At 31.3% G+C, this 20,149-nt stretch overlaps 1 protein-coding gene across 2 annotated transcripts in view; it reads left to right on the top strand.

Annotated features, from left to right (window-relative positions):
• Positions 1-19,544, top strand: part of LOC143042278 (uncharacterized) — a 34,510-nt gene extending 14,966 nt beyond the window's left edge. Inside the window, exons 2-6 of one of the 2 annotated variants that reach the window (XM_076214540.1) lie at positions 7,634-7,972; positions 8,916-9,151; positions 10,106-10,754; positions 13,025-13,051; positions 15,016-19,544. In XM_076214540.1, the coding sequence (XP_076070655.1) occupies positions 7,771-7,972; positions 8,916-9,151; positions 10,106-10,754; positions 13,025-13,051; positions 15,016-19,334 (5,433 nt within the window). In that variant the 5' untranslated portion in view covers positions 7,634-7,770 and the 3' untranslated portion in view covers positions 19,335-19,544. The remainder of the gene's footprint in view (positions 1-7,633; positions 7,973-8,915; positions 9,152-10,105; positions 10,755-13,024; positions 13,052-15,015) is intronic. The other variant, XM_076214541.1, reaches the window with a different exon arrangement.
• Positions 19,545-20,149: the final 605 nt, after the last annotated feature.

Below are 20,149 nucleotides of genomic sequence, written 5' to 3'. Positions count from 1 at the left end.
ATATTTCAATCCCGACCACATATTTTCTCAAGGTATATTTGTTCCAAATATTTCCTCCCACTTAATTTGACATTTTGGAGATACATCTTTATTTAAAACCGTACGAATATAATTGAGTTTTAACTTTGATGGTTCAATTTTATGGTTGTTTACGTTTAGGATCTCAAGGTCCTTTGATATCTTTAATTTACTTTCATAATGCAAATTCTGGTTTCTGCAAGATTTCAAAATTTGCACTAAATATTTAGGAATTGCCTGTTTTATTTATAATTGCCCGCTTTACATTTTAAATAGTCAACACTTTGAGTGTTTATAGAATCGTAAATAATTATGATTTTTTTTTTAATGATGGCAAAATTGCACTATTGGGTGAAATAGCTTTCCTTATTATCGACATCCTGTCAAATTGTTCATGAAAAGTAATAATAATTCTGCATTAAAAGAAAAGAAAGTTGCACTCGTGCTTTAACTTTTTTTGCCACACAAAACTGTTTTTACAAAACATTCTACCTCTGAACTGGTGGATTTCGCTCTATAAATATGACTGGACAAAAGGTTTATTTTTTGTATTCAAAGTATGGTGGGCAAGTATATTATTTATTAGCTTAAAAAGATTGATCCGTGCTATAAATTAACTTGTAATTTTGATCAATTTTGACCCCAGCTACCCAGCTTCCCTTTGCACCTAGTGAGGACAATTCTTACATTTTCGGTAAGGGTGGGGTGTTAGACTCCAACTTTGGACCTATCTTTGAAAAATTATAAGCTAAACAGCAACCTTGAGTTTTTTCTCCAGCAGACATCAGCTACCCAGCTCCTCTTTACACATTGTGCGGACAGAAGTAATTCCGTAGACATTTGTTTATTAACTTTTGTGTAATGATGGGGTAGGGTGGGTAACTGAGGTCCACTTGAAAAAAATTTACAGTGACTCCAAAGTGGTGTGGTCTATGCAGAACAATTACCGGAAATCTATGGTAGTTTGCAAAATAGTAGTCTTTTTTTATAATGTGATAAGTAAAATGTTGGCAAATAACGAAATCACGCTTCTCAATTAATAGACATAAAAATAAAGAAAACCGTATGATAACCAATAACAATCTACCAGAGAAAAACTAACGTTCATTAAGGCAACTAGTATGATGGTCTGGTTTCGGGGTTCTTAATTTCTGTATTCTTTGATATTTTAGGCCACCATATTTCTCTATTCTTTATACTTTTTGACAATTATTCTCTTCTCATTACATTTTAACACCATTATTCTAGCTATTTTATTTATTTCTTAGTCCATTGTCTCTATTATTTATATTTTTTGTCCACTATTCTCAATTCCATAATCCCCCATCAACGGCCTCTAGTTAATGTCACCTTATAGTCTTCACAAATAAGCAAAATTAACACCTTATAGGCTATAAGGGCAAACCAAACCAATTGAAGGCTTTAATATCCCAGTTTGATTGTGAAATTGCGGAAATCTTTAAAATTTGATCAAGCAAAATACATTATCGTCCTCGTAGTTCGTAAAATACTGGCAGATGGGCCTTGGTCATCAATTCTAATAATCTTGGATCGACCTTTCTAAACTTAAAAGTAATAAAGTTCACGCACCCATATTGTTCTGATTGCTAAAGACTTTTGCATCCGTCGACATTATCTTCGATTAAAGTAGTATTGATCTGACAACCGCTGTGCATGTATACTTTAACGACCTTTAAATGAATGACAAATGACAACATTGTCATTTTTTGAATGACAATTAAACAGTGTGGGGAAAGATAAATTGAATACACTTTCGTTTTTCGTTTTTTATTTTTGTGAAATCAAAAATGAAAAATGAAAACACTTTCATTTTTCGATTTTAGTTTTTGAGAATCAAAAATGAAAAATGAAAATACTTTGTTTTTCATTTTAGTTTTTAAGAAATCAAAAACAAAAAATGAAAAAACTTTCGTTTTTTGTTTTTTGTTTATGATATTTCAAAACGAAAAACGAATGGACGCAGATATACACGGACTAACTAGAACCAACATATATAAAAGTCTATTATACATTTTGTGATTTGAATGGAATCATCATGCACTATTCAAGCTCATATTAACAGTTTCCTCTCATATAAAATAACAGTGTGCCAATTACTCATTTACACTAAGGTTCATATTGTTAATATGTAGTGTAATTTTTGTCAGCTGTTTCTTATCATATTGACACACTGATAGTTTTTATAAAAAGACCTTGTTTCACAACGCAATATTCATGATATTTGAATCTTTACTTTTTTCGGGTTTGAAATTAAATATCAATTAAGTTAGTTGTTTTCCCATCATTCAACACATTTTGTCATCCGACATATTCTGAAGGGAAAAAAGAATCATAGAAAACACTCACAGTTATTTGTTATCACATATTCGCTGACTTGCGTTTGTTTAAAGGATAATGCTTTGTTTAAACAAATAGTGATATATTTATTTCTGTCTCGATTGAATTTATTTACAACTTTTTTAAAAATCTTTTGACATCGTACCTGATATGAAACAAACTCATCATAGCTATCAGGATTAAAATTTGGTATTTACGACTGACGCGCCTTTGAATGTTTTACATAAAATTGAAAAATGTAAACACTTTTGAAATATTCTTCATTAGTGAAAGTAAAATTTGATTCAACGTGGCACAGTACTTATGTCGTCAAGAAGCTGATTAATGCTATATCACTGTGTCTAAACCACACCGGCAAAATTTGTTCGGACTCGATGGTATCTAACATCCGGCACAATGACGGAACATTAATAGACAGAAGAAAGCTAGGTTTCTCCTTATTTTCTTATTTTCTTATGATATCGAAGAATATATCTACATGTACAACTATTTTCTATTGTGATATGCAATATTTTCTACAACCGTTCTATATTAACGAAGAAATAAGTAAAAATGCATGTCAAAATGACGAATTGAGTGAACCTTGCCTCGAAATTGTTTAATTTCTCGTTAAATTGTTCACATTGTACGGAAAGTACGGGAAGATAGATACTGACACGGATATTGCAAAACTTGTTTTTATGAACATTGTAATACTTGTATTTCTGAGTATGGAACGAAAGAAATGGGTCACGTCAAAATGGAACTGGCCGGTTTCGTCAATGTTTACCACCCGGTTTGGTCATATATTTCACAATGCATAACCCGGTTTGGTCAAATAAAAAAACTCATTATCGCATCGCATTATAATTGATAATTTAACTTCAGTGTTAAAAAGGAGTTTTGTGACCGGGTCGTTGGAAAACAAGTTCTTTCACAGGACAACGGCTTATTATTTATATGATTAGTCTCAGATTCAAATAAATAATAAGCAAACACTAGAATTCCTACTCTTATACTATAAAGTGAAATCTATACTGAATGATGTTGGCTTATCGTTTGTATGGGATAGCCAAGAAATTCTTAGTAAAAATAGTATAAAATATTATGTTAAACAAATCTTACAAGACCAATTTGTACAAAAATGGCACAGTATGGCTGAAAGTGCCTCAAGAGGGGAACTTTATTTATCATTTAAAAGGGATTTCTGTCTTGAAGGCTATTTGGTGAAACTAAATAAACAAAGCAGAGTACAATAGGGTAAACTGCGATGTTCAAATTTAAAATTCCCTATAGAAGCCGGTAGCTGGTTAAATATACCTCGTGAGGACAGAATATGCACATTATGTGACATGGGGGTGATAGGAAATGAATTTCATTATCTGCTAGTATGTTGTAACCCTAATATTGAAAGAATTAGAAAAATACATAAACCAAGATATTATTTGTTTAATCCAACAAGCTATTTGGTTTGCTATACTATTGTAATATAAAAGTGCTCAATAATGTCGCATTATTTTTTCAAAAAATCATAGAGTATTTTTGATAAAAGAAACTGTTTATAACTTACCTAATTCAAGTTGTGTGTTATAATCCAATTGATCATATCATATATATATATATAGGTATGTCATGATATGTGTATTTGTTTGGATCGTTTAAATCACGTGTCAAACAACCGTATGTTCCAGTGTGTTTGATTACTTATATTAAATTGATCTGTATATATGTTTATTTCAATTTTGTTCTGTTATAATACGATTCTTATACCACTTATCTCAAGCTGTATATTATGTATATCTTATCTGCCTCTTGTAACAGTGTAAACTGTCAGAGTGTACAATAAAATCTTGAAATATTGAAATCTTGAATATACGGAACACAAATAATTTTAATTTTACTTTGCATTGAAAATTGTTTAACAGCAGAATAGTTAGAAATGAAGGCTATAACGAAAATTGAGGTTAAAGCTCTCAAATATGCGTTTTCTTCATGAATTATGGAAAATATGTTTAAACTTGAAATTAGAGTTAAACTTTACGGTCTTCAAAAATCGAAACACACAATTGATATGTGATATTTTCATACAATAGGATAATCTAATCATTCTATGTATGTAATCTTTTCTATGATCGTTAAAAATAAATCTTCTTAAGGATAAACGTCGATGATAAGACAAATGTATATATGCATGCATAATCGACATGGAAATTGAATGTTTATAGGAAGAAAAGGATTACAACTACCATGCATCAAAGGTGGGGTCGGGGGCGGGGGCAATCTAAATGTCTTCTAGATGATCATTCGCAACTTATCTAATAAAGTGTATACCGAATTAAAATATTGTAAGAAATAAGAAAACAGGGACACCCGCGAAATCGGATTATGTGAGTTTGATTATGTTTATTATAAACATTCTCATTGATATTTTTAAACAAGCGATACTAAGTGATTCGAATTCATAGCGTTTTGAACTATTTGTATAAAGCTGCGTATGTCAAAAGTTAGAAGGCTTGACTGTAACATACATGTATACAAGTATGGAACACAGATATAACGATTTTCCCCCTATTTGCCATATGTCCATTGCCCTTGACCTCATTTCTATATCATTTTTCCTTCGGCCACAGACCTTCATCATAAATTGAATTGCGACCATTTAAGCATTTGTGACATGTCAGTGCGTACACCTAAATATAAATAATATGTCTTATTTTTTTTATTAAAAAAAAACCGCCAGTGAAGTTGTTTGCTATATCCGATCCGGTTCGTGAAATTTGAAATTTTCAGTTGTTACACTTTTTTCATTTAAATTCAAGAACGGTGCTATTTTGTTTGGAATTCTTGATTGTTTTTAGCTCACTTGACCCAACAGTAAAAGTTTTTTTTCATCACTTGGCACCGGTCGACCGTCGTTCGTTATCTTTCAATACAATTTTTACATAAATGTTCACATCTAAAATTACTAGGCTGCATTTAACAAATTTTATTTAAAATCATATGTCTTTTTTAATTATAATTAGGGTATCTAGTTTTAAAAAGTTTACTGTGACCCCGCTTGTCAACCAAGAAATAAACAGGGGGGCATGCAAGTGCATGATGCCAATTAATTAAAAACAGCCGTAGACATAGTCAATTCGAAAGGGCCAGATTATTATCTTCAAAATGTTGAGCTCTACCATTTGTCCATTTACTATAAAGTTCTCACATTAGTTCTTAAATGAGTTATTGCATTGCCCTTAAATGACGAATTTAAAGTTCTTTTTATCAATTTCTATCTATTATTTTCAAACATATATATAAAAGTCATAAAGCAAAAATAGAAGATATACAAATAAATCGACTTGGCCGATATCATAATAAAACTTATTGACCTATAATTTAGAGGTTTTTTTTTCCATTTCATTGTGTTTTTACACGCCCGTCACATTTTTGACTGGACGTATTATTGTATACATCCGTCCGTCCGTCTATCTATCCGTCTATCCTTCTGTCAAGCGTAAACATGTCGCACCGTAACTTGAGAACAGCTTATCTAGTTTTCATGAAACTTAACAAAGTTATTTCTTGAAATTATCAAACGATCTGTAAACCTTTCAGTGAAAATCAAATTTAATCTTTTTGAGTTACAGAACTTTGTAAATAAAACAAGAGTGTGTTTTTTTTAACATGTCGCGCCATATTTCAAAACGATTTATCATTATTGCATCAAACTTTACACACTTCTTAGTAATATAAATCTTTTGCATACTTTTTTGTGATGTTTTAAATTTTGTTTCTTAAGCGTTATTTAGTTTTTTTTTTTTTTAAAAAGGGGGGGGGGGGGTAACATATTGCGATGTATCTCAAAACCTGTATAAAAAAATATCATAATGTCAATGTTAAAAAAGTAATTAGATATCAGTGTTTTCTATTGAGTATTTATATTCCATTTAAAATTAGTTTGGAGATCAGTGAAATAAAGGATATGCATTTCATTAGGAAAATGTGTAGTACTATAATTACCTATATAAATAAATGTAAACACGCCAAGTTTACTTTATAATAAATATATATTTAAAATCTTTCGAAAGACAATGTTCAGATCCGTATTGACGTTGCTTTTCATAAATTGTTGGTTATAAATTATTACATACACGATAAAATTATGTTCACAGCAAATTAGAAAATCCTTCACGTATGCCGAACATATCAGGTTGGGTTTTTCAACTTATATATGTGTTGTCAACAAATACCTGCACTGAAAAATAACATTAAGTCAGGGGTAATCCGTAATATATGTGTAATTCAGGTCTCAGAAAGGGTATATACTGTGACATTCCCGGCTTAGGGCTTATAAACTCTAAGCCGGGAATGTCACAGTATATACCCTGTCTGAGACCTGAATAACATATAATATTCTTCGATATCATAAAAAAAATAAGAAAATAAGGAGAAACCTAGCTTTATTCTGTCTATTAATGTTCCGTCATTGTGCCGGATGTTAGATACTATCGAGTCCGAACAAATTTTGCCACCGTGGTTTAGACACAGTGTATATTTAGGAACGATAACATGTTTAACAAAAGTAGTGCAAATAAGACTACGCGGATTTGATTCTGTACAAACATTATATATATCGCAAATTGCAATAAACATAGCAATAAATTAAACATAGCATTTTTGAATGAACAAATTTTGAAACTGCTTATCCCTTCTCAAAAATATTGTTTTCCAGTCGTATGATTTTTTTTCTCTCGCATTGTTATGCAATTGTATAATTTTTAAAATTATGGGATTGCGAAGTGTTACTTGAAATGTATTTTATTTTATAATATAGATTTTCATAATACAGCTTAAATTAGGAAATTCCATAATATAAATATTGAGTTCGCTGAATGCCTGTTTATCCTAAAAATCCTAAAACAATAAACCATTTAAAACAATTTTCACAGACAGCGAACAACTAGGAATTATAGGAGCATGGCTATCACAACAATCAACTTCGTATGTTTCATTTCATTGACCAGTGTTTAAACTTTGACAAGTATCATTGTCAAGATATATCCCAACATCAGATCAAGCAAGGTCTTACTCATACATTAACGTGTTTTATTGCACGCGAGATTCTCCAAGCTGTGCTTTGTCACTTTTAATATGTTAATTTGTAAATTGCATGCTAAGTATTTGGAGTACTACTAACAGTGTTTGAATTTGTAGTAAACTTTTGATCATGGTTCATATGAACCCCTGATTTGTAATGTATATTACACATAATTTTAAGTTCGTTCGATTGTAGGATCATTCTGAAAGACAAGGTGTAGTTGTACATAGTGACTACAGTGGTGTAAGAGGGCAATATTGTAACTTATAGATGAAACCATTATAAATAAAACAAGAATAAAACGACGATGACATACTAGCAGATGAACCAACATGAGTCTAACAGTAGAAGAGTCAAACTTCCTGAGATTTTACTTCCTGAACTTAAAGATTGCTTCAAAGGCTGTCAGGGCGTATTTTGATTTAGTCCATCCACCAGCTGGACTTGCCAACGAACTTGCCAATAGTTCTGCAACTTTGAGAGGACTCCGTTTTATATCACAACTACAACTTAAAATTTTATACCCAAGTCCTGGTAAGTTGGAGCTTGTTTAAGTTCTGGGGTTTACGATGAACCAGATTAGATATAATTTAAATGATCATGAGTTAAAGACACAGAACGTTAAGATGGTAGCTAGGAAATAGGGTGGATGTGCATGATGCAAAGCTTTTGAAAATTAAACTGAACAGTATTTCCCTATTCAAATACAGAAATTGCTAAAAAATATATTGTGTAAAAACATGTTAAATTATGCAGTTGAAAAACACTAAAAATGACAATCCACATATATGTGTAATTTGTCATTTGTCATATTGGTTCTTTTTGGCTTGTTTAAGCTAAAGGGAGTTTATTTTCATTCATAAATCTGCGTGTGTAATATTTGTCCTTGTTATATTGGTAAATTGGTACCGTTAATGTTATTCGTACCACTGGGTTGATGCCTCCGCTAGTAGATTAATAATCCTCAAGGATATCACCACCCCAGTAGTCAGTATTTTGTGATAATAGATATTTGGTTAACTTATCCTGCAAAGTGATTCGAAATTGTAAAATTTTAATGGCTGCTTGCCATGCTATTTTTGACTTTTAAAGGTCAACACAAACTACTCTGTCACCTTGGAAATGTAGAAAAGTGGTTTCTTCATTATAGTACAAAACTATCGCATGATTCGCATGACATTTTTTTATGTCGTCAAATTTGATTTAATTCTGAAGCATACACAATGCTTAAATACGTCTGATAAAGGAGGAAAACATATAACGCTTGACTGTAAAGGTTCTAAAATCAAATTGCAGAATTTCCTTATTAACACATGGAGAATTTTTGCCATCAGAGAAATGGGTTTAACAACTCGTGAGAATATATCACCTGATATCGGCTTGATACTGATAAAGTCAGTCTGGTATATCATTATTTTGAAATTGAAAATATCCAACCCTCACACATTTAAATTATATCATAATATATTTGTTACAGCAAGTAATGTTAGATCAGATGATTTTGATACAACACTGATAGTTTGCCTTTTACGGAACATGAGACCACGTGAAACTGCCCCTGTTACCGGTTGGGATAACTTACCAATTCCGGGTGATACAAGTACCAGTGCAGACCTTGCTAGAGTAAAATGGTACAGAAACAAATTAGCACATACTGAAGATGGGAAATTGTCCCCTTCAGATTTTAGTCAGTACTGGGGCGATTTAGAAGTTGTAAGTATCGAGATCATGACCACTAAACTAACAAACTACTCCAAATGTTAGATTTGTGGTGACACCTTTGTGCATGTTAAACATAAGCTAGTATCCACTTTTAAAATCCAGCTCATAATTATAAGGACAAATTTAAGAAACAAAAGATTGGCTTATGCATCACGAAGACAATTCGATGTTATACAAAAGTCTTATGCAATTTCCTCCCGATTGATCATGAAACAATGTGAGATAATTGTATTTAATGTGTGACTGCTATTAAACCTTAGAAACAATGTTCATTCGAAGTTTCATTTTTAATGCTAATTGGATTCAGTAAAAACATGACATCTTTGTAAACATAATGACTCAAATTTGATTCACTAAATTGTGAAAATATAACATAACGATAATGTCATGACTGAGAGTGAACTCGATGACAATAATTCTGACGATAATGATAAATAAAATAAAAAGATTCTCAGCATGCGTTGGTTGAAATAATAAATACCTGGTTGTTTTTGTCGATGATGTCACCAATACTTTCAGTTGTTGATGTCTAGTTTATTTATTCCTGTTATCTTTTTATCTTTTAGATACGAGCAATAACAACGTTACTCCAAAATATATGATTATAACATGTGCAAAATATTTTTTATGTAAACATATATTTTTATTAACAAAAACTATGCGTGCAACGGCCAATTCAATGGAAATACGTGAATTGTGACACATGTATAACGTTTTGGTGATATCACAAGGTTTTTTCTGCATTAGGTTGTCAACATTATTTCAAGCTGTTCATTTATAAAACAAAATGACATAGTTTTAGAATGCTTGAATAAGTTTTCTTTTATGTAATTTCAGGAGCAAAGCAGCTTTTTTTTGTACAAACATTATAAAAGAATCCTTTTTTGACCTCATCGATCTATGCGTTTGTAAACTGATTTTAATATTTATTTATAATTTTTAAAGGCCATTGGACGTCTTGGTGGACCATCACTACGGATTGAAGCGCAGTCTGTATTACATTTTGTCATGGATAAATCTTTAACAGATATTTTAACCCTTGTCAGAAACTGTAAACAAGATGTTCATGACCTACAGATAACCAAAGAGGAGCAAACCAATATGATCGAAGATCTTATAACAGCAATGGAAAATCAAAAAAATTGTAAAGCACTTCACGAGAACAAAATGCAGAAGCTCAATGATTCACTTAAAAAAGGTGAAACTGAGGCACAGAAAGTTACAGCTGAACTTAAAGAACACAAAGGATTCATAGATATATCGATAGAGAAGGTTAAAGCATTTGAAAAAGAAATAGAGAAGAAAGAAGATATAATCAAGGATATACAAGAAAAAGCTGTCGAGAAACAAAATCAGATTGAAAATCATTTAGTCAGTCTACAATGTAACTTTGATAAAAAGTTTAAAGACATTGATGAACAGTTAGTAAAGCATGATGGACAAATGGCAAAATATGGTGGACAGTTGGTAAAAAACGATGAACAGATTACAAAGCAAGGTGGACAGTTAGTAAAACATGATGAACAGTTGGCAACTTGCGAAAAAAACATTGATGATATGAAAGAAGAATTACATGCTACTAATTTCACATCAGGTAAGACTGGTTCAGTATTCAGTTGATGTATTTTTCTCTTGTCATAATAAACCACGTTCAATATTAAGCCCAGTACTGTATCCATGATATTGCACAGTACAGAAATCATCTCTATGACCTATTAAAATCTATAAAATTGATTTGCCATCGAATAACCTTTAAGATATTATTTTGAACAAAAGAAAATACAATGCACTTATGAGATTTAGGATAAGTTAAAGCGCCTTGTGGGCAAAGTTTTAGTGTGACTAGATTAAAAGGAAATATGTTGTTGTCATTTAATGTGTTTGGCCACACCCGTATTATATATATATATATATATATATAAGTACGTCTGAGTCAGTGACAACTCTACGTCTGAGTTAGTGACAACTCTACAACAGATGTATCCATCGGATCGCCATCAATGATGGTGATACATGGCTGTGTACATAATGTATATACAACTCGTCTAAACATCAACCCAACAATGTTAGATCTGTAAATTTGCTTTCGCAAATTTTTGGTTCTTCCCTCGCCGGGATTCGAACCCATGCTACTGTGATATCACAAATTTCGTTGTAGAAGGGTCTAAAAACAGCACAAACAACATTTTCCAAAAGACCAAATAAAATTGATCACGAGATGTAACAAAATGGATCTTAATATAAATTTAATACGTCACAGAATTTTTTTTGTTAACTTGTGGCCACGATGTTGTGCCACAAACATTCGGTGTCAATATTTCTTTAGTACACCAGATCTAGATTTCGACAATATATGTCTCTTCAGTGATGTTAGGGATCGAAACGGTATTTGGAAGGCCATATAATTTACTCTCAATTTAAAATTGACTCTTGAATTTAAGAGTCAATATAGGATGAACGGATCATATAAACCGGAGGGAAAATATGATACATGCCCAAACAAAAAATATAAACGAGTCTAAATTGAAAACTACGTTCAAACCTATGATTGCGTTGGATAAAAAGCGCAATTTTTATACGTGTGCATGTCAAACAAATTTCGTTGTAGAAGGGTCTAAAAACAGCACAAACAACATTTTCCAAAAGACCAAAAAAGTGAAAAAGTATATTTAAACAAAACGCATTTGACTAACAGGTCGAACAACTGATGTTCTTTAACCATGCTGACTGCCATTGGCGATTGCCAAATAAAATTGATCACAAGATGTAACAAAATGGATCTTAATATAAATTTAATACGTCACAGAAATTTTTTTTTGTTAACTTGTGGCCACGATGTTGTGCCACAAACATTCGGTGTCAATATTTCTTTAGTACACCAGATCTAGATTTCGACAATATATGTTTCTTCAGTGATGTTAGGGATCGAAACGGTATTTGGAAGGCCATATAATTTACTCTCAATTTAAGATTGACTCTTGAATTTAAGAGTCAATATAGGATGAACGGATCATATAAACCGGAAGGAAAATATGATACATGCCCAAACAAAAAATATAAACGAGTCTAAATTGAAAACTACGTATATATATATATACAACTCGTCTAAACATCAACCCAACAATGTTAGATCATAAATATATATATTTATTTCTAATGAAATTATGTGATTTATACTTGATACACATGCTATCTGTGCTATTAAAGTATTCTCCATTCAGAATGATTATAGCCTTCGTTTTTGATTGAGAAAAATCTATGAATTATCTGCATTTTAATACGTTCACCTACAAATGAACTCATGAAAAACCATAAGTCCCAGTCGTTACCATGATTATCATTGATGTTATGGCATCAAACTTTCATGACTTTTATATGAGGTCAATCTTACTATTTGAGCAAAGTTTTATTAACATCAAACAATTTTGCCTATTAGAGTGGCTGGTTACCTACAATGTACATATTATATAACCAATTACAGGCCAATGATCAATTAAGGTAAACACAGTCATCTCTTTAAGGATTGCAAATCCACCACTAACCGTTTAACTAAAATAAACCACGCGCACGTTTGGCATATTATGTAACATCTTAAATAAAATAAAGAAAAAATAGAAAAAAAATTGACCAGCAATACAAGATAAAGTGATCATGAATTAAATTCTAGTTGGAGAGAGGCCTTTGTTGAAAATGCACACGAATATAGGTGAGCGACACGGGCTCTTTTGAGCCTCTAGTTTTGTACTTCTTTTCAATGTATGTTCGATTGGAAAACATTGCAATTTGTCTAACTGACATTACTTTAATACTTTTGTGTAGTAAATTAACAGCTCATTTTACAACTGTTATATATATTTTTTTTAGTCGGCAGTAAACAAAAAAGACTTGAAGGTAAATATGTACCTGTAATCTAGATACTAATACCTATTTAAGGAATGCGTAGCGCGTTATTCAGTGTGCACCAATTTTTTTACGTTATTTCTTCATAGACAGACAAAATATTACAGCCATTCCTTAATAATTTAATTCTAAATTCCATTTTAAACCGTAGAAAACCATAAAAAAACGTTGATGACGTCACGGTCAAATGACTAAATTATGTCTATGGGCTAATAACAAAATAATGTCAGCCAATCAGAAGACGCGTAACATCCAAAATTAGATTATTGATAATTAATGTAAATATATGTTGTTTGTCATCTAATCTGGGTTTTTTTTTATAACTAAGTATTGTCATTATTGCTAAAAGCCTGGTTTTAATACTTGGGATATCCATGTATTAGCTTGCAAGTTTAACAATCAGTGTTATATTAAAACATGTCTTTCTTCAAAAACATATTTTGATGCCTTCAAATTCAAAATACTTATTCCATAAATGTATGCTGATACCATAAATGTATCAATACACTAAGTTTAAACATGCACCCTGAATAAAACATATTTTACAATGCAAGCTTTTTCACTATACGAACACTTTAAAACATATTATAAAACTGTTTTATTGACTTCTCCGACCTCCGCATGATCATCTCTGGAGACGTATCCTCCAATCCTTTATGCCATGTAATATCGTCATACTTTTTTACTGCATCAATAAACAATTTAAATGCAATCTACTTATCATTCAGTTAGTTTAAGTTTTTTTCTACACTGATAAAATATTAAAGTAAAACAAAAGATTAAGAGTCATGGATGGGTAAAGATTCCTATCGTTTGTAAAGTCTCAAAATTAGGAAATGCAACACAGAAAACACACAAAAAGCAAATGAACTGTGCATGCTTAAATCAAATGATTAAATACTAAGTGTACAGTTATATAAAAAGTAATTACAGATCAATTTCAGCTTTGTTCCGGTTGAACAATTTTTTATTTTTCTATGCCTAAATTAAATGATTTAAGTTTTAAGCTTACAATCATATCGAAAGTAGTTATAGTTATAGGTCAAATTAAGTTTAGTCCTGTTATTTATATTTATTGGCCTGAAAAGTTGAAATGTTGCGGAAATTAGCGATAAAAATAGACAAAAAGAGACCTTAAAAAGAAGTCTCTAAGAGGTCCATTAATTTAGTGGTATTTATCTTTCTAAAATTAGTTTTTGTATCATATTCAACTGTTTTAAGGCGGATGAGATAACTATGTGATCATTTATTGGTTCACACTATATTCTATTATGATGCGGCTTGGTTTGGATTTGTAGAAGACACTTTGCTCGAATCCCTGTAGATGTCGTCTTTCATAATACTAGTACTAGATTTTTCTAAAACTATTTAACTGACTATCACACAAGCATTTATTGGTTCACACTATATTCTATTATGATGCGGCTTGGTTTGGATTTGTAGAAGACACTTTGCTCGAATCCCTGTAGATGTCGTCTTTCATAATACTAGTACTAGATTTTTCTAAAACTATTTAACTGACTATCACACAAGCAGTTTATTAAACAATAATGTCTTCTTTGGGTGTAATACCACTAATTCAGTGTACGTCACATCCATTTGTATACGAAAATAGGTAAAAAAAAATATATTCCCATTAATTTGACAGTTGTAAAGGGGGGGGGGGGATTTGGTTAGTTAACTTCAGTAATGGTTATTTTCTTATAAGCAATGAAAAGTTATGTGATTTTTTTCTATAGTACGGGACAGGATAAAACTTCACTCATGTTAAATATTTCGTTATTTGAAACAAAGATAAATCCTGCGCCATTTTTTTAAAAGTGTAAATTTAACAAAGAGTAAGAGGGGGAAATCATTGGTGGTATTACACCTTTCATATTAAATTCTTTTATGATTCAAAGTGGTTGTAATTAAATAAATCTATCTTATTATTATATGTTCGATATCTTTTATAGATGATACCAAAGCTCTGATTGAGAACGATGTGAGAGAAGGTACATTTGTTACCACCAAGGCCTTGACAGATAGTTTATTATTGCTGAAACAAAATGGAGTCTTGTTGATAACTGGACATGCAGGAACAGGAAAAAGTCGTATGGGTCGACAACTTCTTCATTTGTTTTGTGCAAAAAATGCTTCATACAAATGTATTAAACTCAATTCATTGGAAGAATGGGAAGATATGGTAAATTTAGAAGATAAAGTTGTGGTGTTGATTGACGACATATTCGGTGAAACAAATTGTATTTATAATAGAGAGAAAGATACACCAATTCTAGACAAGGTTCATGCATATGTAAGTAAAGATAATATTAAAGTTATTGTAACGATCAGAGTAACTGTCAAGCGACAATGTCAAGAAGTGTTTGATAATCATAGGTTACTAACGTTTGAGTTTATTGATTTAAGTTCAAAGAAGTATGCACTCAGCTGGGAGGAAAAACATACTATTCTAAAAAACTATATGAAAACAGTTCGTCAATCAGACTATGTTGACAAAATAGGTTTTGTGAACCATAAGGATGATACAATTTTAGAGGAGGATGATATTTTGGCAATACAATGGTATAGTACAGTCAGAGGTTTTCCATTAGCAGTTTATCAGTTTGTCAACAATGACAATTATTTTAACCTTGGAGGAAATTTTTTTGACAGGCCAACAGAGGCCATACTTGAAGAAATAAATGAAATAAGACGTAAGGGGGAAGAGCATAGGAAATTTATGATACAATATGCAGTTTTGGTCTTCACAGAAATAAATGAAAACTATATAAAACCTGATGATTGTTCAAATGTTGCAGAAGTTGAAAAAATAATCGATGCAATCTATGGAGAGACCATTAAATTGAAAAAGTGCAACATATCAGATGCAGTTAGGGAACTTCAAGGAAGTTATCTTATAAATATTCCAAATCAAAAATCATACCGATTTCACCATGCAACACTGCAAGAAAGCGTCATTTTATCTTTTGCTCAAATTGATGACGAAAATATCAATAAAATCTTACCTTTAATCAGCTGGTCATTTCTCATGAGGATGGTTAAACCAGAATCATACATAGAAAACGAGGGAGAGGTAGTATTGAGAATTCCAGTTAATAGTTATCAACTATTGGCAGATAAATTAATCGATATATACATGGCAGAAACTCAGAGTCATAGAAAAGGTGTATTACGTGACTTAAGTAATACTGAAATATTCAAACAAGATTTTTCTATCCTACTACCTTGCTTATTTATCGCTTTAGAAAGAGAAGATAACAAAGATAATCATACTGAAAATATGATAAGATGTGGTGAAATGGAAAGGATTGATTATATTTTTGTATATATGAATAACAAAGAAATTGTCCTTTCTTACTTACTTGATATTTTTTCTAAATCAGAAAAGCAGTTAGATATATATTGTTTTGTATTGAAAACATTTAACCAATTAATCAAAACCAGCAATGACTATTTCACTATTAACTACATGAAATTTTCATTGATAAAATCTTTATATATGATTTGTTCAACTAAAGATGTAAGAAATGTTAAAGCCACATTGGATATAATAACAGAACACAAAATACCTGTTATACTCGATCAAGGTGTTAATCTTACACAGATAAAATTACCAGAAATTGCGTTTTTAATGGCTGATGAACCGACATGCGTTTTTCTTACAGTATGCATATGGAATGCATATAAAGTATTTAATAGGCCTGTGTTGGAGTTTTTACTTTCAAAATACAATGAGACTCCATTTGATGTCAATTTATATTTGAAGATGATTTATAGGAGAAAGTGGAGAAGGCCATTGTCATCTTTATCTTATATCCCTCTTAAATGGATAATAGAAAGATATACAGACCAAGAATTTATTGATACTGAATTCATCTTAAGAACTGCTTGCTACTGCCAGTTGTTTGATACGGTGGAGTATCTTGCAATCGGATGTAAAACAATTGATTATATTTCCTGTCTGAAAACATTCATAGATAGAGGACACGACGACTGGAATTCATCTATGTTATTTCATCATAATCAAGAATTGTTTAATTTTCTTCTAACACAAATCGACACGAAATCAAACGAAATGATCCCTGCTATAATATCAATTTTACAGAAACGTCATGTTCCTAATTATATAGTTGATGCCTTCCTTTCTGTTTGTTTAAACAATACAGAAATATTGACTTCGGCTTCCAGGAATGGACAGTTCTATATTGTCAATCTAATAATTGAAAATAGCCATTTTCAGTTTGTAGAACTTCAGTCAGCTCTTACGGCAGCATGTATGAAATCGAACGTTGGAAACTGTTTTACATCTGAACTGAAATCAGAAATTGAGGTACAAGAGTTAAAAATAGTTGCATACATAGTTGGAAAATTTGGATTTAAACAGTTCGATTTGAAAGCTGCATGTCAAGTAGCATGTGAATCTAGAAAGTTCCATATTGTAGAATGGTTTGTTTGCAACATAGATATAACTTTGTTTAATGTGATTACCATTATAAATTCAGCTTTAGTGAACAAAAAGTCAGATGTATTAAAATGCATACTGAATAAGATTGAAATAGCAAGTTTAGATAAAAGCGAAGTTTTAAAATCTGTAGCTGAACATTATACTGCTAAATGTTCTACTATTATACTGGAAATAGTGCGCACCATCTGGGCTAGTACCGATGATAAAAAAGAATTACAAATGGAGGAAATAGTGAATACAGCTTATGAAGGTAAATGCTTCGAGCTGTTAGTGTGGGTTCATGAAAATTGTAATTTACAGATATCTATTGATGCAAGGAAACTGTTAATGTTAGCATGCACAGCTTGCAGGGTAGATGTGGCAAAGTGGGTTCTCCATGCGTTTGAACAAACTTCATTAGATATTGATGACGGGCAATTATTCTTGTTAGCATGTGATAAGATAGTAGATCCTGAATATTGTGAGCATGGAATAGGTATGGTTAAGTTGGTATGTAATCATTTTCAAATAAACCTCACTGATCTCAAATCAGGTTTGTTGAAGTTGTTGAGTCTGGATGGTTTGGCTATAATTGATATAAGAAAAGAGTTTTATAATTTAGTTGTTTCGATATTGGAAAAGTACTTAAAATCTCTGTGTACAAAAGACGTGGAAATAATGATAAACAAGTCTCTTGATCAAAAACATTATTATCTTGTGAATTGGTTTCTTGAAAAAAAACGGTCTTGCTCTTTTGATCAACAAAACATTTTGAACAAAGCCTGTGCAGATGCTGCCATTGAAACCATAAAGCTGCTAAGCAAATATTTCTATGTTTTGGATATAAATCAAGCAATGATCAATACATGCATTTCGGTTTGTTCCGAACTAAAAAAAGAATTGAGTGGTTTTAACGATGATCGAAGAGTTGATTGTTTGAACCTTTTGTGGACAGAAATGGACCATGATTCAATTAATATAAGAACAATAGTGGAAACAGTATGTGAGGAGAAAAAGATAAGTAACAATGTAATGACATGGATTCTTCTTAATCTTCCTCATGACAGAATTCCAATCAATCAAGTTTTGACAACATGTTGTCGACAAAGAAAAATCAATCATGTGAAGTATATAATTCATGAAGTAGAAAATGGACAGATTGACATAAAAGAATTATTCTATCAGGCATGTCGAACACCAATGTTATCAAAAGAACTGAAATCATCAAAAAATGTTATGCTTGTTGATTATTTATTTCGAAAGTTGCATGATAAACAACTAAATTTATCCTTAATTTTGAATGGAAAGCGCCATGATATAATACTGTACTTTCTGCATGCAGGATATTGTAGAAACATTGACATGAAGAACCTTTTGAAAGAAGCATGTAGGAATGGACATGTTAAACTAGTGCAATGGATTGTAGAAAATGTTGAGCATACAGAACTGGATATTAAATATGCATTGCTAGAGGCTTTCAGTTGTACAAAACATTTCGGACATATAGAACTGGATGTTGAATATCATGAACACATTTTTGATAAACCGAATAAAGAGAAACTAAAATGTGTTGTTCTATTGTGGCACTATATACAGGATAAGCCGCTTTTTGAAATACCCACTGGGTTAAAATTAATGACAGAGGAACCATCAGACATGTCTTTTACAAATTCAAATGATAACTGGAGGACCTGGTTACTAAACTTCAAGAACATGAATCAGAAAATGATTAGGAAATTTGAAATTGAAATGTTCAATAAGGGAGAAAATGCATACCGACAGAGTCAGCAAGTATATGATGGTCAATGTGAAAAGAAATTGTTATAAGATTCAAATCACAACAATAATTCACACAGCAGGAGACACTGTCCATCACCAATGAAAACGTAGCGTTTGGAAAAAGAATACCAATCATAACCATTTGTAAGCTAGTAAATAAAACAAAATGTATTATGTAAGGCCTCAGACATTTATAAGTATACATCACTGTATTTTAAATAACATGTTCAAACTTGAATTAAAGATAACTGTATGATAGTGCATTTCATGATCATACTTGGGTTAATGTTAATCTTGATAATCAGTATTTCAAAAAATGTTCTTGTTCAATTTTGATAATGATTGTACTATTAATATTAGCTTCAAATAGTAATAAGTATATTTGAAATCATCTTATTCTAACAAAGGTCAGTAATATTCACTGTATAGTAGATAATATGTTGAAGCATGGATTAGAAATGTTTTTTTTAGAAAAAAATCATTTCAAACCTTTTTTTTTCAAGTAAACATTGTTTTACATTGTCTTTTCGGGGCCTATTATAGCTGACTATGCGGTATGGGCTTTGCTCATTGTTGAAGTCTGTACAGTGACCTATAGTTTTTAATGTCTGTGTCGTTTTGGTCTTTTGTGGATAGTTGTCTCATTGGCAATCATACCACATCTTCTTTTTTATATATTCAATGTATTGAAAGTTTATAATAGTTGACTTGGGTCAAAGTTTATAAAAACCTTGATTTGGCTCAGGCAGTTTAACCCTTTGCAAAGAGGATCGCTCATTCTGGAATGTATTGAAAAGTAATATAAAAACAATACCGAAATCCAATGAAAAAAACCCACATCAAACGAATTGCATTTCCTTCTG

The sequence above is a fragment of the Mytilus galloprovincialis genome, chromosome 8, assembly GCF_965363235.1.
Source record: "Mytilus galloprovincialis chromosome 8, xbMytGall1.hap1.1, whole genome shotgun sequence".
In the NCBI taxonomy this organism is placed as follows: domain Eukaryota; kingdom Metazoa; phylum Mollusca; class Bivalvia; order Mytilida; family Mytilidae; genus Mytilus; species Mytilus galloprovincialis.
This window is presented reverse-complemented; position numbering and strand designations above follow the sequence as displayed.